The sequence below is a fragment of the Macrobrachium rosenbergii genome, chromosome 21 (genome assembly GCF_040412425.1).
Source record: "Macrobrachium rosenbergii isolate ZJJX-2024 chromosome 21, ASM4041242v1, whole genome shotgun sequence".
NCBI lineage: Eukaryota > Metazoa > Arthropoda > Malacostraca > Decapoda > Palaemonidae > Macrobrachium > Macrobrachium rosenbergii.
The window spans coordinates 63,058,173-63,080,460 of record NC_089761.1 but is presented as its reverse complement, the minus strand read 5'-3'; the positions used below and the strand labels follow the sequence as shown (position 1 = coordinate 63,080,460).

Here is a 22,288-nt window from a genome sequence, read left to right as displayed (position 1 = left end):
ATATTGTAGGTTGACTTATACACCAGATAAGCTTATAAACGGCGCATACAGTAATTTGATAAAAATTAACTGTCATATAATTCCATCTCTTATAATAGGAGTGCCTTCCTCCCAAGCTGGCTCTTGCTGCTCATTGATCAGATAACACACAAGAACAAGTTTTTCTTACTTGAGACGTGGATGTTCACGTACATGTGGTAGTACTGCAAGATAACTATTGTTTTCTTTTAATGGAAATTGATACATTTGGACTTTCGAAGACCATGATTGTGGGCTAAAATTTATTTTGGTTAAAAAAAAAAAATTGCATGTTAGGTTAGCTTTGGGGTCATAGATCATTCCTTGCCCAGTTCCACTCTTTTCAAAGCTTCACCCCTACTTTGGGGCATATCTCAGGGGGTGTATTCTAAGTGTACTTCATAACAGTATTAGTTCAACTATTACTAACTTTTACCTTCCTTACAAAAGATTTTCTCTTCTATGTCTTCTCATCCATTTATCTTTTAATGACAGAAACGTGATGGCCAACTTAATCATCGCATAGTGAATGAAGAACTGACTGGCACTTATGATGACTTGGGTCAAAGATGTGAACGTGATGCCTTTGATACACTGTTTGATCATGCCCCAGACAAACTCCAGGTTGTCAAAAGAGTAAGTGTAATAATTACTGTGCTTTATTTTCTTTATATTTGATAGCAAAATTTATCCCCATATTCACAGGGATTGTTGCAGGGGCTGTTGAGTACATGCAATCTGTGAACCATTTGGGTCTGCATTTGTCCTGTGTCTCCTTGGTCAAGCTTCAAGGTGTAGTGATGGTTTTCTGTTGTTTAAATCATGAGATTATGTAAATATATACATAATACTTAATGTGGATTTTTTTTTTTACTAAATACCAGACACCATTGCCATATTTTATGTAAAACTTATTGGCAAATGATATTTTAGATTAAGGATGCTGTTTGCATAGACTTGCTGAAGCTTTTGATGAACAAGCCACTATTTTTTCTAGGAGACACAAGTAGATGGTTAAAAGAAGCTCTAATAAGGAGGAAAAATATGTTAGAGTATGGTAAGCAGTGTAGAGTACTCTAATAATCAATTGTAAGTGGTTTTATTTAAAATAATATGAGGTGATGTAGATGGGAATGTTGAAAAGATGATGCAATGGTAAGAAAAGTAATTTTGGCAAATATACAAGAAGCATTGGACTGTCTACAGAGATAAGAAAGGAAATCAGAATGGGCTTTTAACTCAAATTTGTGAAAGTCGAATGGAAAAAGTAGTAAAATTCATTATCCTGAATATTAAAGTCTAGGAAGGGAAACAGAGAAAACCGAGATACAGTAAACCCCCTGTATTCGCGGGGATGCGTACCACCCCCCCCCCCCACGAATAGCTAAAACCAGCGAATACTTAGAACCCTTCTAAAAACATTTAGCACTGCCTATTTTGATAGTTCAAACACACACAAAACAAATTAAAAATGCTTATATAGGTATTATCCTACTCACAATGGGGTTAGGTTCCAAAAAAAAAAACCATCGTGTGTTGGAAAAAACATAATACCAAAAAATATCTCGAACATATCCTAGCCTACACTAGGGTATTTAGTATTCATGTATATATATATATGGTAGCCTAGCCTACACTATAAAATATACTCTCTACATACTCGGTATAGTAATTATTAATATCAGCTAATTCGGGAGGTTCATGCAAAGTGAATTTTGATAATTCAATACATAGAGAAATTGAATAACAAACAAGAATTAGCTTAGCCTATACTATGGTATATTGTATACATAAACGGTGAGCCTCGATGGCTTGGTTGGTAGAGTGGCAACCACAGACTTCATAGAAGCCTGTGGCGGGGTTCAATCCCGCAGCCGACCAGTCAGAGGCGAAACTTTGCTATCCGTGTAGATATCCCGGGATTACGTATGTAATCAACGGATAGGTTTGCTGAAAGCAAATGGATGTTACAGACTAATACACATAAAAACAAAGCCACTCCAACATCTTCTAAAAAACATAACAGACACCTCACACGTCTCGAACTGTCGGACTACCCACCCAGTTCTCCTCGTGCTGCTGGGAGAAAGGGAGCGGGGTTTCGGTAATACATGTACACATTCGTTACCGGGTCTAAGCGATGTCAGGCAGGGCAGCCGGTCAAGGTTACGGCCTACCCCACCGCCAAATCAAAGTCCTTCAAAAGAAGGCACCGTGCTTACCCCATATAAAAATGGGTATAAAAGCATGTTAAAACGAAGAAGAAGAAGATTGTATACATACACGGTAGCGTAGCCTACATTACACTCTACTCTATAATCACATATCATATTATACAAATGTCAACATAAGGAATATGCATCTTTTCCATGAGTCTTTTAAAATGTTATGCCTTAATTCACTGTATCCAATAATGTATATATTCTTGTATTGCTTTTGTATTGTAAATTGCGATCATAGCGATCAATGTTTTGGTCTGGAAATGTTTACCAGTGTTTATTTCACCACATTTAACTCAGTTCAGAGCGCTTTTCTTGCTTCTAGGTAGCGTAAACAAATCTCTAGAGTCTAGATACTTTATTTATAAGGGGCAAGGTTATTTTTCGTTATACAAAGTGTTTTTAAGTCGAAATATGACTAAAAACATCTCGTTGTGAAATTAATTTATCTATTTTCGTTAATAGATGTTGATTGACAATGGCCGTTGGGGGGCGTTTGTTTTGTGTAAAAAATATTCAAGATTCTGTTGGCTATTTTCACTTGATTTCATCATAATACAGCTTTACATATTTATCATTTATCGGCGTAAAAATAACAGTAATGTGTTCTTTCATGCCCAGTAGTTTTGATTAAATTACTTTCTCTCCCAATTTAATTACGATCGAGTTTCATCCATGTTGCTGATGCACGATAATTTACAGTATAATCGTTAGCAGCTTGAACATTGTTTTCTCAGCTTCAGCTACAACTTGCAGCTTAAATTTAGCAGTATATTTCCTTGACGATCTTTTATTCACAGAGAATAAGGGTATAATGTAAAAATATATCAGTCCTATTCTACTTAACGTCATTTGTGTCATAACCTACGGTAATTGTTTATTACCTTACGATGATTGTTATCCGATTCGGTTATAAGCAAAACAACAGTTTCTTCGTCGGTTGTTTATGGCTGTACACATTTAGACAAGAGTATAACATTTCTAACAATACTTTTATCATTCTCTTTTATTTTTTTAATTAGAAGATGGGATAAAGAGATGGAGGAAAAGTTTTCTATTGTAATTTGGTCTCTCACTGCCAGATTACGATGTTGCCTGCGCCCGTGTGAAATTTTAAAATATTTCATAAATAATATTGTCATATCGGTATTAATTGCTTACTCCATTGCAAAATTGAATTATCGTAACTCGAGCATTACTTGAGTATTTTAATAGTTTTATCACAAAAAGTGCATTTAGTCATGAAAATGAGATGAAAGTACAGTATTTAGTGAATATTTCTCAGTGAAAAATACTGGGAATGGGTGAATTTTCCTTGAATAATGGGTAGATACGTTCCAAAGAGAAATCCGTGAATATGAGTCCGCGAATCGTGGGAATGTGAATACGGGGTGTTTACTGTATTGGAAGTTTTAATAATTATTGCAATGCTGTGTAGTTTGAAATATGAAAGGCAAGTAATTCTTAATACACCTTTTCAAATCTGAAAATGGTAATTTCATATAAATAACTTACCAAGTAAGTACATAGCTGTAGTTTCAATTTGCGCGGCAGCCTTTATTTAAAAAATCGTGGTAGCACTTTGATAGTGTAGGTGACAAGCCCTGCCCACTACTGATTTTTGGTTGTATGGCTGGATTTTAGCAAAGTTTTATTGCTTATTTTGAGTAGCCTTCGAGTTTTGATAGCTTTCAGAATCAGTTTTCCAGATGTTGTTTTTCTGTCTGATTCAAGTTCATCTAGTTTTTGCTACTATAGTGAAGGTTTGCAGCAAGTGTAGGGTGCACTAATGTAGTAAGGCAGAACTGGTGCTGAATGTAATGATTGCCCGAGCGCCCTGCACCAGCTCCCGAGTGCGTGGCGTCCACTCTCAAGGGCTGAGGGCCAAGTGAGCGTAAGTGGAAGGTACTTAAATCTCACCTAGAGAAGTTACTGATAGGAAGAAGAATGCAGCCTCTAGCGCCGAGAAATGTGCTTCTCTTAGCTAAGCCTAGGTTAGAAGATAACCCTTTTATTCTTTCTTCCCCCCTTTGCCATTGCCAGTCTCCAGTATAGGTTTAACAATATTTTAACCTAGTAGTGAATACAGTGAAGTGGAGAAGGTGGCTACGCGTCCCTTTGGTTCTCCTAGACCAAGGTCACTGTCATATTCCCGTAAACATAGGAGAAGACATAATGAAAGTCCAGTGAAGGCTGAGGTTGTTGGCCCACGGGTCGCTGCCCCTTCAGTCGAACCTGTTGCATGTATATCCCAGGTTTCGACAGACAGCCACTGGAAAAGCATCTTGGATGTGCACTAGTTGTCATCCGACTCTCGAGACTTTCTTGATTTGTCTCGTCCATTGAAGAGGCACGCAGATGATGCTGGCTGCTCTTCTCCACTGCCTAGTTAGCAGTTTAATGCATGGAACAGCCGGAGTAGTTCTCTCCTGACCATACATCTGTTGGGCGCCAGTATTTGCTCCCAAGTTGAGCATCTGACGCCAGCTCCTGAGTGTCTGACGCCAGTTTCCAAGCGCCCAGCACCAGCTCCTGAGAGCTTGCCGCCAGTTGCCAAGCGTCCGGTGCCCACTTCTGAGTGCCCGTCGCCAGCTCCCAAGCGCCAACTCTTCATTATCAATCTCCTGCTCAGAGCGCCAAGCACTCATTTCGACCTCGGGTCTCCTAGCCTATGCAGCTATCTTTCAGTATTTTTGTGCAAGCTTTCCTACCCTTTTTTGGCTCTAGCTAGCCCCAGTCCTGCCTACCCCAACCTTCCTGATGAGGAGCCATCCAGATGATAGGCCTAGGCTCCCCACAATGGTCCTTTCCTTGTCTTCTAGGAAGGCACTCAAGGAGATCTGAGAGGGAGCAAGGTAAGGCTTCCTTCGTCTTTCCTCCCTCGTAATTTGTAGGAGTTTTCTTTCCTACAGCACGGGGAAGCTCCTTCCTAACACTTTGCATTTTCATCGGAAGCGGAGGATCAGAGGGACAGAACAGTGGATTGTCAAAGTTCTGAGGGAGGACTAGTAAACCCCCCCGTATTAGCATTCTCACAATTCACAGACTCAGCGACTCAGAATTTTCTGTGCAACCTATCGACTCAGAATTTTCTGTGCAACCTATCTATAAATTATTCGTGGGAAAATTCACCCATTTGTGGATTTCTTTGTAGAGCAATACTCTGAATTTTCATATTATTTTCATGACTAAACACTGTACTGTACCTGATAAAAAGGATTTTGACAGAGGAAAATCTATTTCTGAGTTCAGTCCCGTGTCATTTTATGATAAAATAATGATTTACAGTACTAATCTTTTAGAAGACGTTCGGTATATGAAGGTATGAAATAATAATGTGAAATATCAAAACTCCCAGTAAAAATAATAAAACACCTTTACAGTACTAATTTTCACATATTAAGGTATTAAGTTTAATAAGATGAAATATAACATTAAATAATAAAAAAAATAATTCTCTCTCTCTTTTATTCTCCTTCCTTTCCCAGTTCTCTTTCTCTCTCTCTCTCTCTTACTGAGATGAGAGAATTTTAACAAATATGTATGTTTATTTGTTGTGTGTGATAAATAAATGATTTACTAATTTTCAAATACTAATTTTAATGTACTAAACAACAAAACATCAGTTCATTAAAGAAAATATAGTGAATTAGTAAGATTTTAGTTCAATATAAATACTTTCCCTCATCTTTTTCTGAAAGCTTTGGAGTGAGGGTGGGTGTGTAACCTTTCAAATATGTCAAATATTTTGACAACATACTGACTGCAAGGATTGCCACTTAGTGGTCAAATACCCTTCGAAGGATACTGAAAAATCTCTCTCTCTCTCTCTCTCTCTCTCTCTCTCTCTCTCTCTCTCTCTCTCTCTCTCTCTCTCTCTCTCTCTCTCTCATCTTCTAAATTGTTCTTTGTATTTCATATTTCTCTCTCTCTCTCTCTCTCTTACTGAGATAGATTTTTATGCATATTTAACATATGTTTATGTGTTTTGTATACTGTAGTTTTATAGATAAATGTGATGTTACTTGGTTATTAATTTTTCCATATTTTCCATGCTATAATTTTAACTTTTTGCATTTGTATAGTAAATTATTAAAAATTTTAAACAAATACATATCATTCCCAGTCTTTTTCTTGGATTCTTCAGAGCGAGGGGGTGGGGTGCAGTACCTATCAGTTAACTTGATATATTGACATAGACCATGAAGGGGAGATAATGTTGTCCACAGATGGTCAAGGATACTGAAAAATCTGTCTCTTTTTGCTTCATAAATCATGAATTTCCATCTTTTGATATCTAACGTAAGAATAACTCTCTCTCTCTCTCTTTCCAGAGTTATGCCCTCTTTCTTTGTCATAATATGCAAGAACAAACATCCTCTTTCAATTGAAAGACCTGGGTTCAATCCTGATGTGAGTCAGAAATTTAATTCTCTCTCTCTCTCTCTCTCTCTCTCTCTCTCTCTCTCTCTCTCTCTCTCTCTCTCTCTCTCTCTCTCACCAAAGGATACTCAAAACTCTCTCTCTCTCACCAAAGGATACTCAAAATGTGAGAGATGGATAGATAGATAGAAAGGGTGAGTGGTTGATAGAAAGATACTCTCTCTCTCTCTCTCTCTCTCTCTCTCTCTCTCTCTCTCTCTCTCTCTCTCTCTCTCTCTCTCTCTCTCTCTCTCTCTGTTATTGGCTAGAAGAGTTAGAAGTATGTACATATATTTTTTAAGGGTAAAAAGTTTAAGATGACTTTGAAATGATATTAACCCTTAAACGCCGAGCCTCTATTTAGAAAAACGTCTCCCGTATGCTGGCGGCGTTCGGGAGTTAGCGCCGAAGCGGAAAAAAAGTTTTTTTCAAAATATCACAGCACGCTTAGTTTTTAAGATTAAGAGTTCATTTTTGGCTCCTTTTTTGTCATTGCCTGAAGTTTATTATGCAACCATCAGAAATGAAAAAAAATATCATTATCATATATAAATATTGAAATATATGACAGCGCAAAAAAAATTTTTCATATATAATTTTATACAAATCGCGCTGTGAGCAAAACGGTTAAAGCTAACGGATTATTTTTTTTCTTTGTATTGTACACTAAATTGCGATGATTTTGGTATATAACAAATTGTAAAACGATCAAAGCAACACAGAGAAAATATTATCACAATATGATGCATGAATCCGTAACGCTCGAATGTAAAAAAATGTTTTTTTCAAAAATTCACCATAAATCGAAATATTGTGCTCAAGACTTCCCGTTTGTTGAAAAATGAAGCTAATTGATTGAATATTACTAGACTGTAAGTGTTTTAGCTTACAATTGCAGTTTTCGACCATTTCGGTCGAGTTAAAGTTGACCGAAGGTCGAATTTTTTCTATTTATCGTAATTTATATGAAAATATTTCAAAACTGATAAAAGCTACAACCATGAGTTATTTTCTGTTGTATTCTACATGAAATTGCGCACATTTTCATATATAAAAGTTTATGTAACGTCTAATATAACAGTGCAAACATTACGACAACGTGACGAAAGAATTTCTGAGATGTTCAGCAGAGTTACCGAGCGGACATAAGGAAAATGTTTTTTTCAAAAATTCACCATAAATCGAAATATTGTGCTAGAGACTTCCAATTTATTGCAAAATAAAGGTAAATGATTGAATATTACTAAAATGTAAGAGTTTTAGCATACAATTGCATTTTTCGACCATTTCGGTCGAGTTAAAGTTGACCAAAGGTTGAAATTTTGGCAGTTATTGTGATTTATGTGAAAAAATTTCAAAAGTGATAAAAGCTACAACCATGAATTATTTTCTGTTGTATTCTACATGAAATTGTGCACATTTTCATATATAAAAGTTTATGTAACGACTAATGTAAAACGATGCAAACATTACGACAACGTGATTTAAAGAATTTCTGAGATGTTCGCCCAGTTACATGGAGCGTAAAGAAAAAGTTTTTTTTTTCAGAAATTCACCATAAATTGAAGTATTGTGCTAGAGACTTCCAGTTTGTTGCAAAATGAAGGTAAATGATTGAATATTACTAGAATGTAAGAGTTTTAGCTTATAATTGCGTTTTTTACCATTTCGGTCGAGTTTAAGAGTTTTAGCTTATAATTGCGTTTTTTACCATTTCGGTCGAGTTAAAGTTGACCGAAGGTTGAAATTTTGGCAGTTATCGTGATTTATATGAAAATATTTCAAAACTCATAAAAGCTACAACCATGAGTTATTTCCTGTTGTATTCTACATGAAATTACTTTGTTTCCATATATAAAACTTATGTAACGACTAATATAAAACGGTGCAAACATTACGACAACGTGACGAAAGAATTTCTGGCGCGGACGTAAGGAAAAAGTTTTTTCAAAAATCCATCGAAAATCGAAATATTGTGCTAGTGACTTACAATTTGTTGCAAAATGAAGGTAAATGATTGAATATTACTGGAATTTAAGAGTTTTAGCTTACAATTCCTTTTTTATCATTTCGGTCGAGTCAAAGTTGACCGAAGGTTGAAATTTTGGCAGTTATCGAGATTTATATGAAAATATTTCCAAACTGATAAAAGCTACAACCATGGGTTGTATTTTGTTGTATTCTACATGAAATTGCACACATTTTCATATATAAAACTTTACGTAATGGCTAATATAAAACAGTGCAAAAATTACGACAAAATGACGAAAGAATTTCTGAAATTTTCGGCCGAGTTACCGCGCGGACGTAAGGAAAAAGTTTTTTAAAAATTCACCATAAATCGAAATATTGTGCTAGAGACTTCCAATTTGTTGCAAAATGAAGGTAAATGATTGAATATTATTAGAATTTAAGAGTTTTAGCTTACAATTGCATTTTTCGACCATTTCGGTCAAGTCAAAGTTGACCGAAGGTTGAAATTTTTTGTAGTCGACGTACAGTACGTCCACTTGGCACCCAACAGACAATTTTAGTCGACGTATGATACGTCCAGTAGGCGTTTAAGGGTTAATATCATTTCAAAGATTAATACAGTAATAGGATAATAGTTTAAGGTACATTTGATGTAGGATGCTAATTGAAGGTATACATTTGGTATTTGACCTTTCAAGATAGGCGGTTGTAAGCATTTTGAGAGGGGGTTGGTGTTAACTATTCGCAGATTTTAACTATTTGTGGGGGTTGTGGTATGCCTCCCCCACAAATACAGGGGGTATACTGTACAGGCGGTCCCGGTTTACATTCCGTTCTTGCGAACCCGAAAATCGTCGTAAGCCGGAACATCGTCGAAAATCGTCAAAAATCATAAGAAAACCTTACTTTTAATGCTCTGGGTGCATTGAAAACGATGTAAACTGCATTATTATTGAGTTTTACATCAAAAACCTTCAAATTATGATTATTCTGCCATTTTGGGGCCATATTTCTTCCGTCGGATTGGCGTCATTTAAATGTCGTAAATCCCGAAACATGCGTCGTAAGCCAGGAAATAATTTCTGATGAATATATTTGAAAAGCGTCGTAACCTCGAACGTCAGTGGTGCCGGAACCGTCAGAAACCGGGACTGCCTGTACTCAATTCCATTCCTGGAGAGCCCCCTTTGGGCCCCTCTCCCATTGTTTTGATGGCCTACTCAAGAGGCTCAGAAAAACATTCAGCCCTTTAGGTGGGGGTCTCCTCCCTCTTTTGAAAGAGAGCCATAGAAGAAGTCGAGGACATAAACTCAGAGGGACTTCCATCTGTTTGTGGTCCCCAAATCATCGGGGTTTGGAGACCAGTCCTCACCATAAGCGCCCTCAATCTCTTTGTCCGGAAGACAAAGGTCAAGATGGAGACAAACCAGTCAGTCCTTTCATCCACTCACCAGGTCAAGTGGATGATAACCATCCACCCAGACTCCAGTAAGTATCTAAGGTTCGTCATCCAGGACACTTTCAGGCATCCCACCTCAATGTCTAAACACCTGTCTCCTCTTGGAGTGCCCAGCGCCATCTCCCAAGCACCCTGCGCTTGCTAAAATCTTTCAGTTCAGGCTCTTTGCTTCAGCCTCTCTACAGCACCTCAAATGTCCACTCAAGTCCTCGCTCCTCTAACAGATGACTTCATTTTATAGGCATAAACATCAGTCTATACCTGGGCGACTTGCCTCTTTGATCCCCTTCGAGGGAAAGTACATGAAGAACTTGAACATCTCCTATCTCAAGAACTAGGAATTACCATCTACCTTCAGAAGTCCCAGTTGGCCCCGTTGCAAGAGTTCCTCTATGTGGGGATTAGTCTCAACTCTGACTTTTCGGGCTTTTCCATCTGCCAAGAGAATCACCAGCTGCCTTCAAACGGTCCACAAGTTTCTAGCCCATTTATCTTGCTCGGCCCATCAGTGGATGAGCCTACTGGGGACTCTGTTGTCCATCAAGACGTTCGTCAAGTTGAACAAACTCTATCTTAAGGCCAACTGGGATAGTGAAGTACAGCCAGGCACCTACATGTTTCCCATAAACCCTGAGATCAAGTCCAACTGGCAGTGGTGGCAGTCTGAACGTAGACTTTCAGTAGGAAAGCCCTTCATCCCCTGACCCCAGATTTAGACTGCTATTCAGACTCCACAGTTCTAGGTTGGGGAACCGGGAAGTTTCCAGTACAAGGTCGCTAGAAGAACAGAACCTTCACATCAGTGTCAGAGAGCTGAAAGCAGTTCACTTAGGGCTGCAGTGCTTCTTGAGCCTAGTTCACAACAAGACTGTGGTAGTCCATTCAGACAATGCCACAGCCCTAACATATATATGGAAGTGAGGCAGCACTCACTTATTTTCTTTCTGCCAGACAGCTAGAGACCTTCTACTGTGGACAGATCAAAATCTAGTGAGTCTCTTCACTCGATTTTTTCAGGGCAAACTAAATATTCTGCCAGACGAATTGAGCCATTGAAAGCAGGTCCTTCCCACCGAGTAGACCTTGGATCCCCTGGTCTATCGGAATCTGCGAAACTATGGGGCAGACCGACATTGGACCTATTTGCCACAAGGAACCATCGACTTCCTCTCTTTTGTTCTCTGGCCCCGAACCCTCTAGCATGGGCAACAGACGCCATCCTGCTAGACTGATCCCACTTGGACCTCTGTGCCCTTCAACATAGTCAGGGAAGTGTTGAACAAGTCTTGGGCTTATCGCAATGGTACGATGACTCTCATAGTCCCTTTCTGGCCCATGAAAGAATGGTTCCAGGACCTGCCACGTTTGTGGGTGGATTTTCTGAGACTCCTGCCCCAAAAACCATGTCTACTCAGACAGCCTCACTTTAAGAGATAACAAAGGGTTGTCTGCTCTTGTCCTGACAGGCTTCAGACTGTCTGGAAGCATGTCAAAGCGTAAGGGTTTTCAAGACGTGCTGCAGAAGCTATTGCAAGACGCAGTTGTTGATTTCCTAGCCCTGTCTCCCAGGCTAAGGGGCAATTTTCCAAAGCTGGTGTCTCAGACTCAACATCCCTTCTTCTGAGACATCTGTGACCCAAATTGCAGATTTCCTTTTATATCCGAGGAGAGCTAGGAATCTCTCGTCCTCCACCATTAAGGGGCATCGAGCTGTGTTTAGCTCAGTGTTTAAACACAGGGGTCCTGAATCTTGCATCAATCCCAGATCTTAACGGACGTAGTGTTGAAGTGGCTGACAGGTCCCTCTTTTGAACCCATCTTGGAGAAACCTTACTTGGAAGACTATCTTTCTCATGGCCTTGGCTACTGCTAACATATTAGCGAGTTCCAAGCCATCGATAAAGGGTAGGTTTTTTCACAAGGAGAGACAGTTTGCTTCTTTATCCTTGGATTTATACCCGAGAATGAGGACCTTTCCAAGCCCTGGCCCCGTTCTTTCTCCATGAAGTCCTTAACGGATACCTTAGCTCTGAAGAAGAAGAGAGTTCTTTGTCCTGCTAGGGCTTTAAGTTACTACCTGAGCAGGACCAAGAAGGTCAAAGGACCATCCAGTAACTTCTGGTGCTCTGTCAAGAACCCATCGTGCCCTCTGACTAAGAACATGTTGTCCTTCTTTGTCAAAGACTTAATTTCTGAGGCGTACTCTCAGATTCAGGAAGACATTTTGCCTACTTTTAAGTGAAAGCTCATGATGTCAGGGCAGTCTCTACCTTATTAGCTTTCAGGCACATATGTCCCTCACTTCCATTCTGCAGTCAGCCTACTGGAAATGCGAGCCAATCTTTGCGTCTCGCTATTTGAAAGAAGTTGAAACAGTGTTTGAAAATTGCAGTACCTTGGAGCTATTTTCAGTGGCTGGCATGGTATTGGGCGAGGAAGCATAGGAATCTCTTTTTTTTTCCCCTATCTCTGCGCCTTGAAGTAGGGTGTTGAATTTTCGGGAGCCAGGGGGTACATTGTACAGTCATACCCTGAACTTATGCGAGGTTAGGCTCCAGAATCCCTCGTGCAAGGCGAATTTTTGCATAAGTTTGGCACGGTCTCTAAAAATGCTAATATTGTGAGTGCTTATTTCTAAAGTTTAAACACTAAATATGACCCTAATCATGCTCCCAGGTTATTAAGCTAACTTTTAAATGAAATTAAAGTTACTGTAATTTCATCTAAAAGTTAGCTTAATACATTACCCTTAAAAAAAGAAATAAATGGTTGACATGAAAATAGAGATTTGGAAGAGAATTTCTGTCTCTCTCCCCTTCCGACTGATCTATTTTTAGAAGTCCTCTCAACCTCTTTTTAATAATTTCTTTATTCTGAGTCTCTTTCTTTTTGTTCTGAAATACTTTTTCATGAACAAACAAGTGTTTTTTATTTTGACTAATACAACTCTTAGTTATTATGTCTCTGTGTTTTAGAACGTATTTGCCACACTAGCGCATTTACACTTCGTAGACGGTACAGGTAAAATTAGATCAATTTAAACTGTCTACTATACAGGTAAAGACATACAGTAATACTTCGATCTTACACGATTCAAGTTGCACGAATTCACACACACACACACGAACTTTTCACTGGAACCTAACTAATTGGCATACGCGATTTTTTCACACACACGAAATTCTCAAGAAACCCTGCAGAAGTGGTTATGTTTAATTTTCGAAGTAATTTACAAGTTTTCATGCTTTTATGTGTAAAATCTGTATGGAAAATGCATTTCATGCTTTTGTGTAAAATCTGTATGAAAAATACATTTCATGCATTTATGTGAAAATCTATATGAAATATGCATTTCATGCTTTTATGTGTAAAATCTGTGTGAAAAATGCATTTCATGCTTTTATGTGTAAATTCTGTATGAAAAATGCATTTCATGCTTTTATGTATAAAATCTGTATGAAAAATGCATTTCATGCTTTTATGTGTAAAATCTGTATCGAAAATGTATTATTTTTATTTTTGTACAGGCATATATATGATGCAAAGGTATTTCAGCACATTCAGTTAGTGTACTTTCACAAGATGTGATACCCATTTGCAAAGTTACTGCACTTTTCAAGGATGATACCCCTGCAGAAAATGCTTGTTTAATGTTTGAAGTACATTTATAAGTTTTCATGCTTTTACCTGTAAAATCGATATGGAAAATTTATATTTATATTTTTGTACATAAATATCATACAAGTATTATGTCCATTCGCAAAGTCTTTGTCACTAGGACTTTACATGACCTTGAGATGAGGTTGTATAGTCGCGCTCATTTGACAAAATGAATTCGTTAATGTAATATCAGAGATGTAACTAAGAGTTGTATAAGTGCCATTCTTTGAAAATTACTTTGTTAACCTCGGAGAAAAGTGCTGGTGCAATCTGTATGTGCTTGTAATTACAGCAAGTTCAGTTGGTGCTTTTACAAGATGTGATACCCATTTGCAAAGTCACTGCACTTTTCAAAGATGACACCCCTGCAGAAAGTGTGTTTAATTTTTAAGTACTTAAATCAGAATGGAAAATTTGTATTTATATATTTGCGCATAAATACAATACAAAAGCAATACAGTTACTGTATTACAGTATCTCTCTCTCTCTCTCTCTCTCTCTCTCTCTCTCTCTCTCTCTCTCTCTCTCTCTCTCTCTCTCTCTCTCTCTCTCTCTCTCTCTCGTAGTTAGTGCTCAAACATTTTTACAACTTATTATTTCTCTGTACGTCATTACTTGTACAGTATATAATTTTAAATTGAATTTTACCTGTAATGTACTACCTTCTGCGAACATTATGTACATGTTTTCGTTATTTTATTGAATTGTACCTTTGTTATGACTGTGACGCAAAGAAAACGGCTTTTACTCTAAGTGAAAAAGAAAATGGCATCCCATGAATTAGGGGTAACATTAGTATACGTACACATCTATTGTAAATGCGCTATTATGAAACTGTGCAGTGCTCAGTTGTTACGTCAACCATTTATTTCTTTTTTAAGGGTAATAAGCTAAATTTTAAATAAAATGACACTAACTTTAGTTCATTTAAAAGTTAGCTTAATAGTTTGGGAAAATGATTAGAATCATATTTAGTACTTAAACTCTAGAAATAAACATTTGTTAGCATTTTTAAAGACATGCCAAACTTACACAAAAATTCACCTTGCGCGAGGGGCTCCGGAACCTAACCTCGCGTAAGTTAGGGGTTTGACTGTACAGAGAAATAATAACTTTTAAAAATGTGTGAACCCTGACTATGAGAGAGAGAGAGAGAGAGAGAGAGAGAGAGAGAGACCCTTACTTAAGAAAGTGAAATTATTTATCATTACAGAGAGAGAGAGAGAGAGAGGCCCTTACTTAAGAAAGTTAAATTATTTATCATTACAGAGAGAGAGAGAGAGATATTGTCCTTACTTGAAATATCAAGTTAAATTATCTATGAATTATTATGGAGACAAAGAGAATGACATGAGAGACCTTACACCTTACCTTACAGACCTTACAGTTCGTTCGGGTTGCCCCAGGTCCCTCAGTGTGAGGCACCTCTGATGTCTACCAGAGAATTGCTAATGCATCTTCTGGTATATTTTCATCTTCCAATCTTGGATGGTCTGGGATGCATCTTAGATATTTGTCGAGCTTATTCTTAAACACATCTACGCTCACTCCTGATATGTTCCTCAGATGAGCTGGTAGCGCATTGAATAGACGCTGCATTATCGATGCTGGTGCATGGTGGATTATTGTCCTGTGTGCTTTCCTTAGTTTTCCTGGTATAGTTTTGGGCACTATTAATCTACCTCTGCGTGCTCTTTCTGATATTTTTAGCTCCATGATGTTTTCGGTAATTCCTTCTATCTGTTTCCATGCCTGGATTATCATGTAGCGTTCTCTTCTCCTTTCGAGACTATATAAATTTAAGATTTGTAGTCTTTCCCAGTAGTCAAGGTCCTTAACTTCTATTCTAGCTGTGAAGGAAGGAAACGTTAGATATCAAAAGACAGAAATTCAGTATTAAACTAACTTTTAAATGAAATTAAAGTTACTGTAATTTCATTTAAAAGTTAGCTTAATACATTACCTCAAAAAAAGAAATAAATGCTTGACATAAAAATATAGGAGAGTGTAAAGATTAGTATATTATTTCTCTTTCTTCCCATTCCACCAATCTATTTTTAGACGTCTTCTCAAACTCGTTTTTAAAAACTACTTTATTCTGTCTCTTTCTCTTTGTTCTGAAATGTTCTATGTCTATGTTTTAGAATGGCGCATTTACAGTTTGTTAACAGTACAGGTAAAGTTAGATCAATTTAAAATTACAGTATCTACTGTACAGTTAAAGACATACAGAGAAACAGTAATACGTAGGTTGCGCCAAATACGAACAAGAGAGAGAGAGAGACAACAGTTATCCTTAAGAGCATGAAATTTTTTATGAATTATTATGGACAGAGAGAGAGAGAGAAGAGAATTACATAAGAAATCTTTGACCTTTGACCATTCACTCTTAATCAGCAATACAGTAATACCCGGAAATTGCGCGATTTGAGTTGCACAAATTCGCAGACACACGAATTTTTCATTGGAACGTAACTAATGGTCATACACGAGTTTTTCACAGACGCGAATACTGAGAAACCTGCAAAAGTATTTAATTTTTTTATGTAATTTATAAGTTTTCAAGCTTTAATGTGTAAATTAAATAACATTAAATATTATTAAAAGTAATAGTTTCTCTCTCTCTCTCTCTCTCTCTCTCTCTCTCTCTCTCTCTCTCTCTCTCTCTCTCTCTCTCTCTCTCTCTCTCTCTCTCTCTCTCTCTCTTAGTGAGATGAATTTTTATGGTACATGTATACAGGTATGTTTATTTGTATGATAAACTTTTTACCTAATAATAAGTACTAATTTTCAAATATTAATAAGATTAATAAAATTAAATAATAATGATAATAATAATAAAACTGTAATTACAAAATTCGTATTATTTTGAACAAACAAATTCTTCCCTCGTCTTTTGTAAGAAGGTTGAAGGCAAAAGCTGTCAGACATGTCATTTCTGGGCTCGACCTGTGTCACCCGGTGAAATTATCCATTAGCACTAATTTCTAGGTATAAGTATTGCTAAGTATACCAGAGAAAAAGCTAATCACAATGCCAGGGTTACGACCCCTGGATCGAGCGCCATTAGATGGTGTCGGTATACACAAAGGGTGAGTGGTTGCCACTATCACAGGCCTCCGTCCTATAGATCTCTCCAATCTCAAAACCCCGAAAAGTGAGGGGCCGTTGCAAACCTCATCCTCCACGCCCAGCCAACCACCACCCCGGCCGCCATCTTGTAAACATTCCAATTTAGCACGCCTTCCAAACACACCGTGTTTTTCTTTGGTGCTGTGTTTTTTGGTTTTTTGATTGAGTTCGACATGTCTTCTCATCCCGAATTTCCACCATCTAAGTTGAGTACCATCTCCTTTTGGTTTTTTCTTACAGGGGCATATTATTTGACCGTTAATATATTGTTTACCAGGTAAATAACGCTTCGCAGCCAGACGTGGGCTGCGTCTGCCTCTGCCATGCTGGACCCTCAGTCTTCGCATGTTATTAGCAGAAAGTTCCTGCTAGTTTTTATCCATGCTCCATTCAATTTGGAGTCTTATTAGTAGAAATCACCATTTCGCTGGTAGGAGGTTAGGGAGCCCGTATCATGACTGATCTAGGCTAGAGATGGAGGTTTTCCCCCTCCCCTTTTCTGATCATAATTTCTCCCTTTTCCCTGGTTCCCTTCCTCCATCAGCGAGTTGGTACCTTCTCAATGGCGGTATTTTTATGCTCATGATCATTTCTGATGTGTACAAAGATGGATGACATGTCTATTCTTGGATTAGTTTTATGTGTGATTCGGCGTCAGGGTCGGCCATCTTGGGTATCCCCCGCTTCCCGTATATCGGTGGTTGTTTGGCCCTCTCTGCCATTGAGTCATTTACGTATTTATAGTATATATTTTTATGTATATATGTTTTTTATATTTCACACATCGTATGGTTAACTTTTTTATGTTAGTACTCTTGAAGTCAGGTAGTTTTATTCGATTAGGTATATTCTAGCCTAGCCTACTCGGCCGTACCATAATCGGTTTCAGAGAGTTAGGCTGGACAGAATAGGCGCTTTTACACGTTGCTCATGCTTCCTAGCTCTCCTGACCAGGCCGTTTTGAGGTTTTGGAGGGAGATGTTAGGTTTGTGAGGGAGTTCCTCATTCTCTCTTGGCCCACCTGACCATGCCGTTTGGTTTTTGGAAGGTGAGGTTAGGCTAGTGAGGTTGTTGCCCTTTCCCCTTAGCCCACCTGACCAGGCCGTGAGGTTTTGGAGGGTGAGGTTAGAATAGTGAAGGGTCTCCTCATTCATAGTCTTCCACCTGACCAGGCTGTCGGTTTTGGAGGGTGTGGCTAGGTTTTGTGTGGTTCCTCCCCCCCCCCCTCCCCTGTAGCACCCATTCTGGCCTTCCTGACCAAGCCAAAAAGTTTTGGTTTTGGAGGGTGGGCTGGGATCGAAAGTTGCACAGATCATTTCGTGTATGTAGCCTAGTCCTTCTTTACCTGATCAGTTAGCTTTTGGCGAGTGACCTAGGCATCTTCCTAGCAGAGGGACACTGATCGCTTGCGTTCGGCACCCCGTGGGAAGTTCCATTCGGCTTCCAGAGAGTGTTTCCCACCTGTCTGGTCGCCGTTCGCCGGGTTTCCGCCACTCTGCTACCTTTCCCCTTATCGGCCGGTGTTTCGTTTGCTCGCTTTCCACAGTGTTAGCTGGAGCGTCGAACACTGTCCCAGGGATGCTATCATGACTTCCGCTATGTTCAGTCTCCGCCAGGTTAGTCAGATCTTTCGTTGTTATTGTCCATGTTACCACTCCGGTGGGTATGGTTTTCGGTTAGTTGGCGCTTTCCACTATCTGGTTCCCGCCCTGCGCGTTTGAGAGTTGAACCATATGCGAACACTCCTCTCCGCCTCTTTACGCCGTTACCATAATGTGTGACATAACGAGATTTCCGTGGCAAATCATGGCAGAGTACCATAGCGCCAGACTATCTTAGAGTACATATGTTTACATAATTAGTAGTTGGCCATTCCGTAGCATAACTTATGTTTATTTCTACTGCCAGATTCATTTTCGGCGGGTTTTACCAGATGACACGCATGTTTCATCACCCATAAATCTGTGTATTAGTCTTGTACTGCCGGATTTAATTCCGGTAGGTTTTGCCTGATGACACGCATGTTTCATCACCCATAATTTAGGTTAAGGTATCCTATTGCCGCCGGACCTACTCCGGCGGGCCTTACCTTGACGTTACTCATGTACCGCCTTTCCACTTACAGATGGTACACTGTCAGGAGCTAGGGTGCACAGCGGTTCTCCAACAACCCTGTGGCCACGAGGTGTGCCGGTCACACTCCAGCTGCTCGGTCCGCGTTGGGGACCTGATTGTTTGGCACCCAGATGGCTGTGAAGTCTGCTACGCTCTGTACGAGCAAGTGGTGGATGAGTCGGTAAGCTTTAAGAGACCGCTAACCTTTAGTCTCCTTTTGACTTTAATGTCTTATATTGACATATATGGGTAATTGGAGAATATTTTCAGTAAATCCTACCCTTTCTTTCAGTCTGACCGATTTACCCGTGACTCTTCGCTGTCGACCCTGAAGATCTGGGTCGGCGGATTTGGGAGGAACGTTGCGTCTGGCAAGCCTTACGTCCTGTCGGAGGAGATTTGTAATCTCCTCTACCCTGGAGCCCGGATATCTGCTGCAGTGCCGGCGGAATTGGCCGCCCCTATCATTGAACGGATCCAGGAAGAGACGCAACCCTCCCAAGATGACAACCTGTGCGGAGAGGTGGCGGCCATCAACATCCACCTCGAACCGATGAGTGTCGACTTGGACCACCAGGTAGAGAAGGTAAGGTGGTAAGTGAGGCAGGGGAAGAGAGTTTTGGTAGTCCCCTTTTTGGTTCTCCTTCTTCCTCTTCTTCTTCCTTTCAAGGATTTCCCAAACCAGCTATCCTAGAGGACAGATCGAGGTCTGTTGTCCCCAAGGTGAAATCCTTGAAAAAGAAGGACTTACCAAAGTCCTCTAGACCTCAAAGGTCTAATCCGCCAGCTCCCTCAGGGTCGTCACTGGCTCTTAAACCAGTGGCGTCCTCTAGCAAGGCTACTCCCCCGCCCAAGGGGTCGAGATCCAGGGTGTCTAAGGCTAAACCTCCACAGCCTAACTTTGACCCTGAGGCCTTTGCTGAACTTCTGATGCAGAAGTTAGACAAAAAGGTTGAAGCTAGGATTCAAGACCTTTCTTCCCAGCTTGCTTCAAGCTTGGAGACCTCTGGTCAGTCGGTGCTGTCATTGGCACAAAGGATGCAGACCCAGGAAAGCTTGCTCTCCGGATTTATGCAATCCGGAGCAGTACGGCAATCTTACGTTGTTCTGGATGCCTCCAGACTGCCCCCCTTTGATAAGGGGAACCCGTGGCGGCTGGCTCTTCACGCTCCCCTGCACAGTGATACCCTGACCATCGAGGGCTTGGGAACTCGTCGGTTGGAGGAACTGGAGTTCTTTCCACCCGACCTGGTGCCTCCCTACCCAGGCTATGCCAGGCTAACAGAGGAAGCCTGGATTAGATCAGACAAGGTCCCGAAGGAAACAGTTATCTTCCCCAGGGACCAAGCCCAATCCGCCTTGATGCGCACCCTCACTGACTGGGAGTGCGAGAATACTGAGCTTACTCCCTTTAAGGGGACTTTTACGATGTTCTCGGTAGGTGACTCCATCCCTACCCCCTGCACAACTAAGATCGCAGTTCTGACTAGTCAAGCAGGAATTGAGGGTAAACCGCTGCCTCAACTCCGGGAGACAGATCCCACCTCCCTCCTTATCCCCGGGGATTCGGAATTTTGGTCGGGAGCTCCGGCTACGTTCACGGTGGGTAAACTCGACCCCGAGTGTGCCTCCACATTATTCAGTGAACAGCTTCCCAAGATTCCGGAGGCCCTTCTGAAGGCGCAGTTTGAGCCTAGGTGCAGGTTGAGTCACTCCCTGCATTCCATCACTATTACAGAGGTAACAGCGTTAACTTACGCTGACGAACCTCTATTCCAGCTCCTGACGAAATCCCTGTTAGCGGCATTTCAGTTGGACCTGTATGACTTTGTAGTGGCGAGACTAAACTGCCGGAAACATATCTTTGCAGACGCCACTATCAGACATGAGCCCAATAGACTCATGAAGAGTTCTATCTGGGGACCTAACATCTCCCCTGAGGATGAGGTCAATAATGTTCTGGCAGAGGCAACCAGAGCAAATCAAAGTCTTCGCTCCCGCTGGGGTCTCCCTTTTAAAAGGAAATCCACCGAGACCTCCGGACCTCAATCCAGGGATAGGAAAAGGTTCAGGAGATATAGAAAACCCCAGGCTCCAACTATGCTTCAAGCTGTACCGGTCTCTCAGATCGGACAGCCTTCCACTTCCAAAGCCCAGCCTCAGCAGCAGTTTGTACTGATGCAGCCGGCTCAGCAAACCCCTGCTCCGCCAACCTTCGTAGCATCCCCGGCTTTCAACGCTTCGTTTGAAAGCCAAGGGGCGTTTCGAGGCTACAACAGGCATGCGAGGGGAAGCAGAGCCAGAGCCGCCTTCAGAGGTAGGACTGCATCGAGACCACTTTCCCGTGGAAGAGGAGGCCGAGGAGGCAGAGGAAGTAAGCCCTCTTCCATTCAATGAGTCTCCTCAGGTTAGCGGGAGGTTACATCTCTTCCGGGACCATTGGACCTTCAGTCCGTGGGCCCACAGCATAGTTTCAAAAGGTCTGGGATGGAGCTGGAGCAGAGGGCCTCCTCCGCCAGTCAGATTCCATCAATCTCCATCCAAAGACTTACTGAACTTTTTAAAAGACCTTCTTCAAAAGAAGGCAATAAAGAAAGTGAGACACCTGAAATTTCAAGGCCGGCTGTTCAGTGTCCCGAAGAAAGACTCAATCCAGCCAAGAGTAATTCTAGACTTGTCTCGTCTCAACTTATACATTCAATGCGACAAGTTTCGCATGCTTACAATCTACGAGGTGCGGACCCTACTTCCCGTGGGGCCGTCACCACCTCTATAGATCTTTCAGGCGCTTATTATCACGTCCCAATTGCGAAACTTCTCTCCTTACCTAGGATTCAGACTAGGGAAACAAGCATACTTGTTCAGAGTCATGCCATTCGGGCTCAACATAGCACCCAGGATTTTTACCAAACTGGCAGAGACAGTAGTCCAACAGCTACGGGCCCAATTTGGGCATCCAACGCCAAGGAATGTCGAAAAGCAACATTCATAGTGATCAGCTTCCTGGAATCTTTAGGTTTTCAAATAAACAGGAAGAAATCCCGTCTAGTTCCGGAGGCTCAGTTTCAGTGGTTAGGAATCCAATGGGATCTAAACACACACAAACTGTCACTTCCGCCAGCCAAAGGAGGGAAGTAGCCAAAGCTACCAGGCAGTTCCTCAAAAACAAAAGAGCCTCTCGTCACCCAGGAAAGAGTCCTGGGTTCTCTTCAGTTCAGCGTCAGTGACAGATTTGCTACTGAAAGCCAAACTGAAGGATATAAACAGAGTATGGCGGAGACAGAAGCCA

The 22,288-nt window shown here is 40.5% G+C and overlaps 2 protein-coding genes across 2 annotated transcripts in view; one reads left to right on the top strand and one right to left on the bottom strand.

Moving 5' to 3' along the window:
* Window positions 1–22,288, bottom strand: part of LOC136850252 (uncharacterized) — a 355,341-nt gene that overhangs the window by 15,935 nt on the left and 317,118 nt on the right. The gene's annotated exons all lie outside the window — the stretch shown is intronic.
* The window catches only part of parvin (beta-parvin), a 130,941-nt gene that overhangs the window by 90,407 nt on the left and 18,246 nt on the right, over window positions 1–22,288 (top strand). The window contains exon 11 of the mRNA XM_067123920.1: window positions 514–654. Within this exon, the coding sequence (XP_066980021.1) occupies window positions 514–654 (141 nt within the window). The remainder of the gene's footprint in view (window positions 1–513; window positions 655–22,288) is intronic.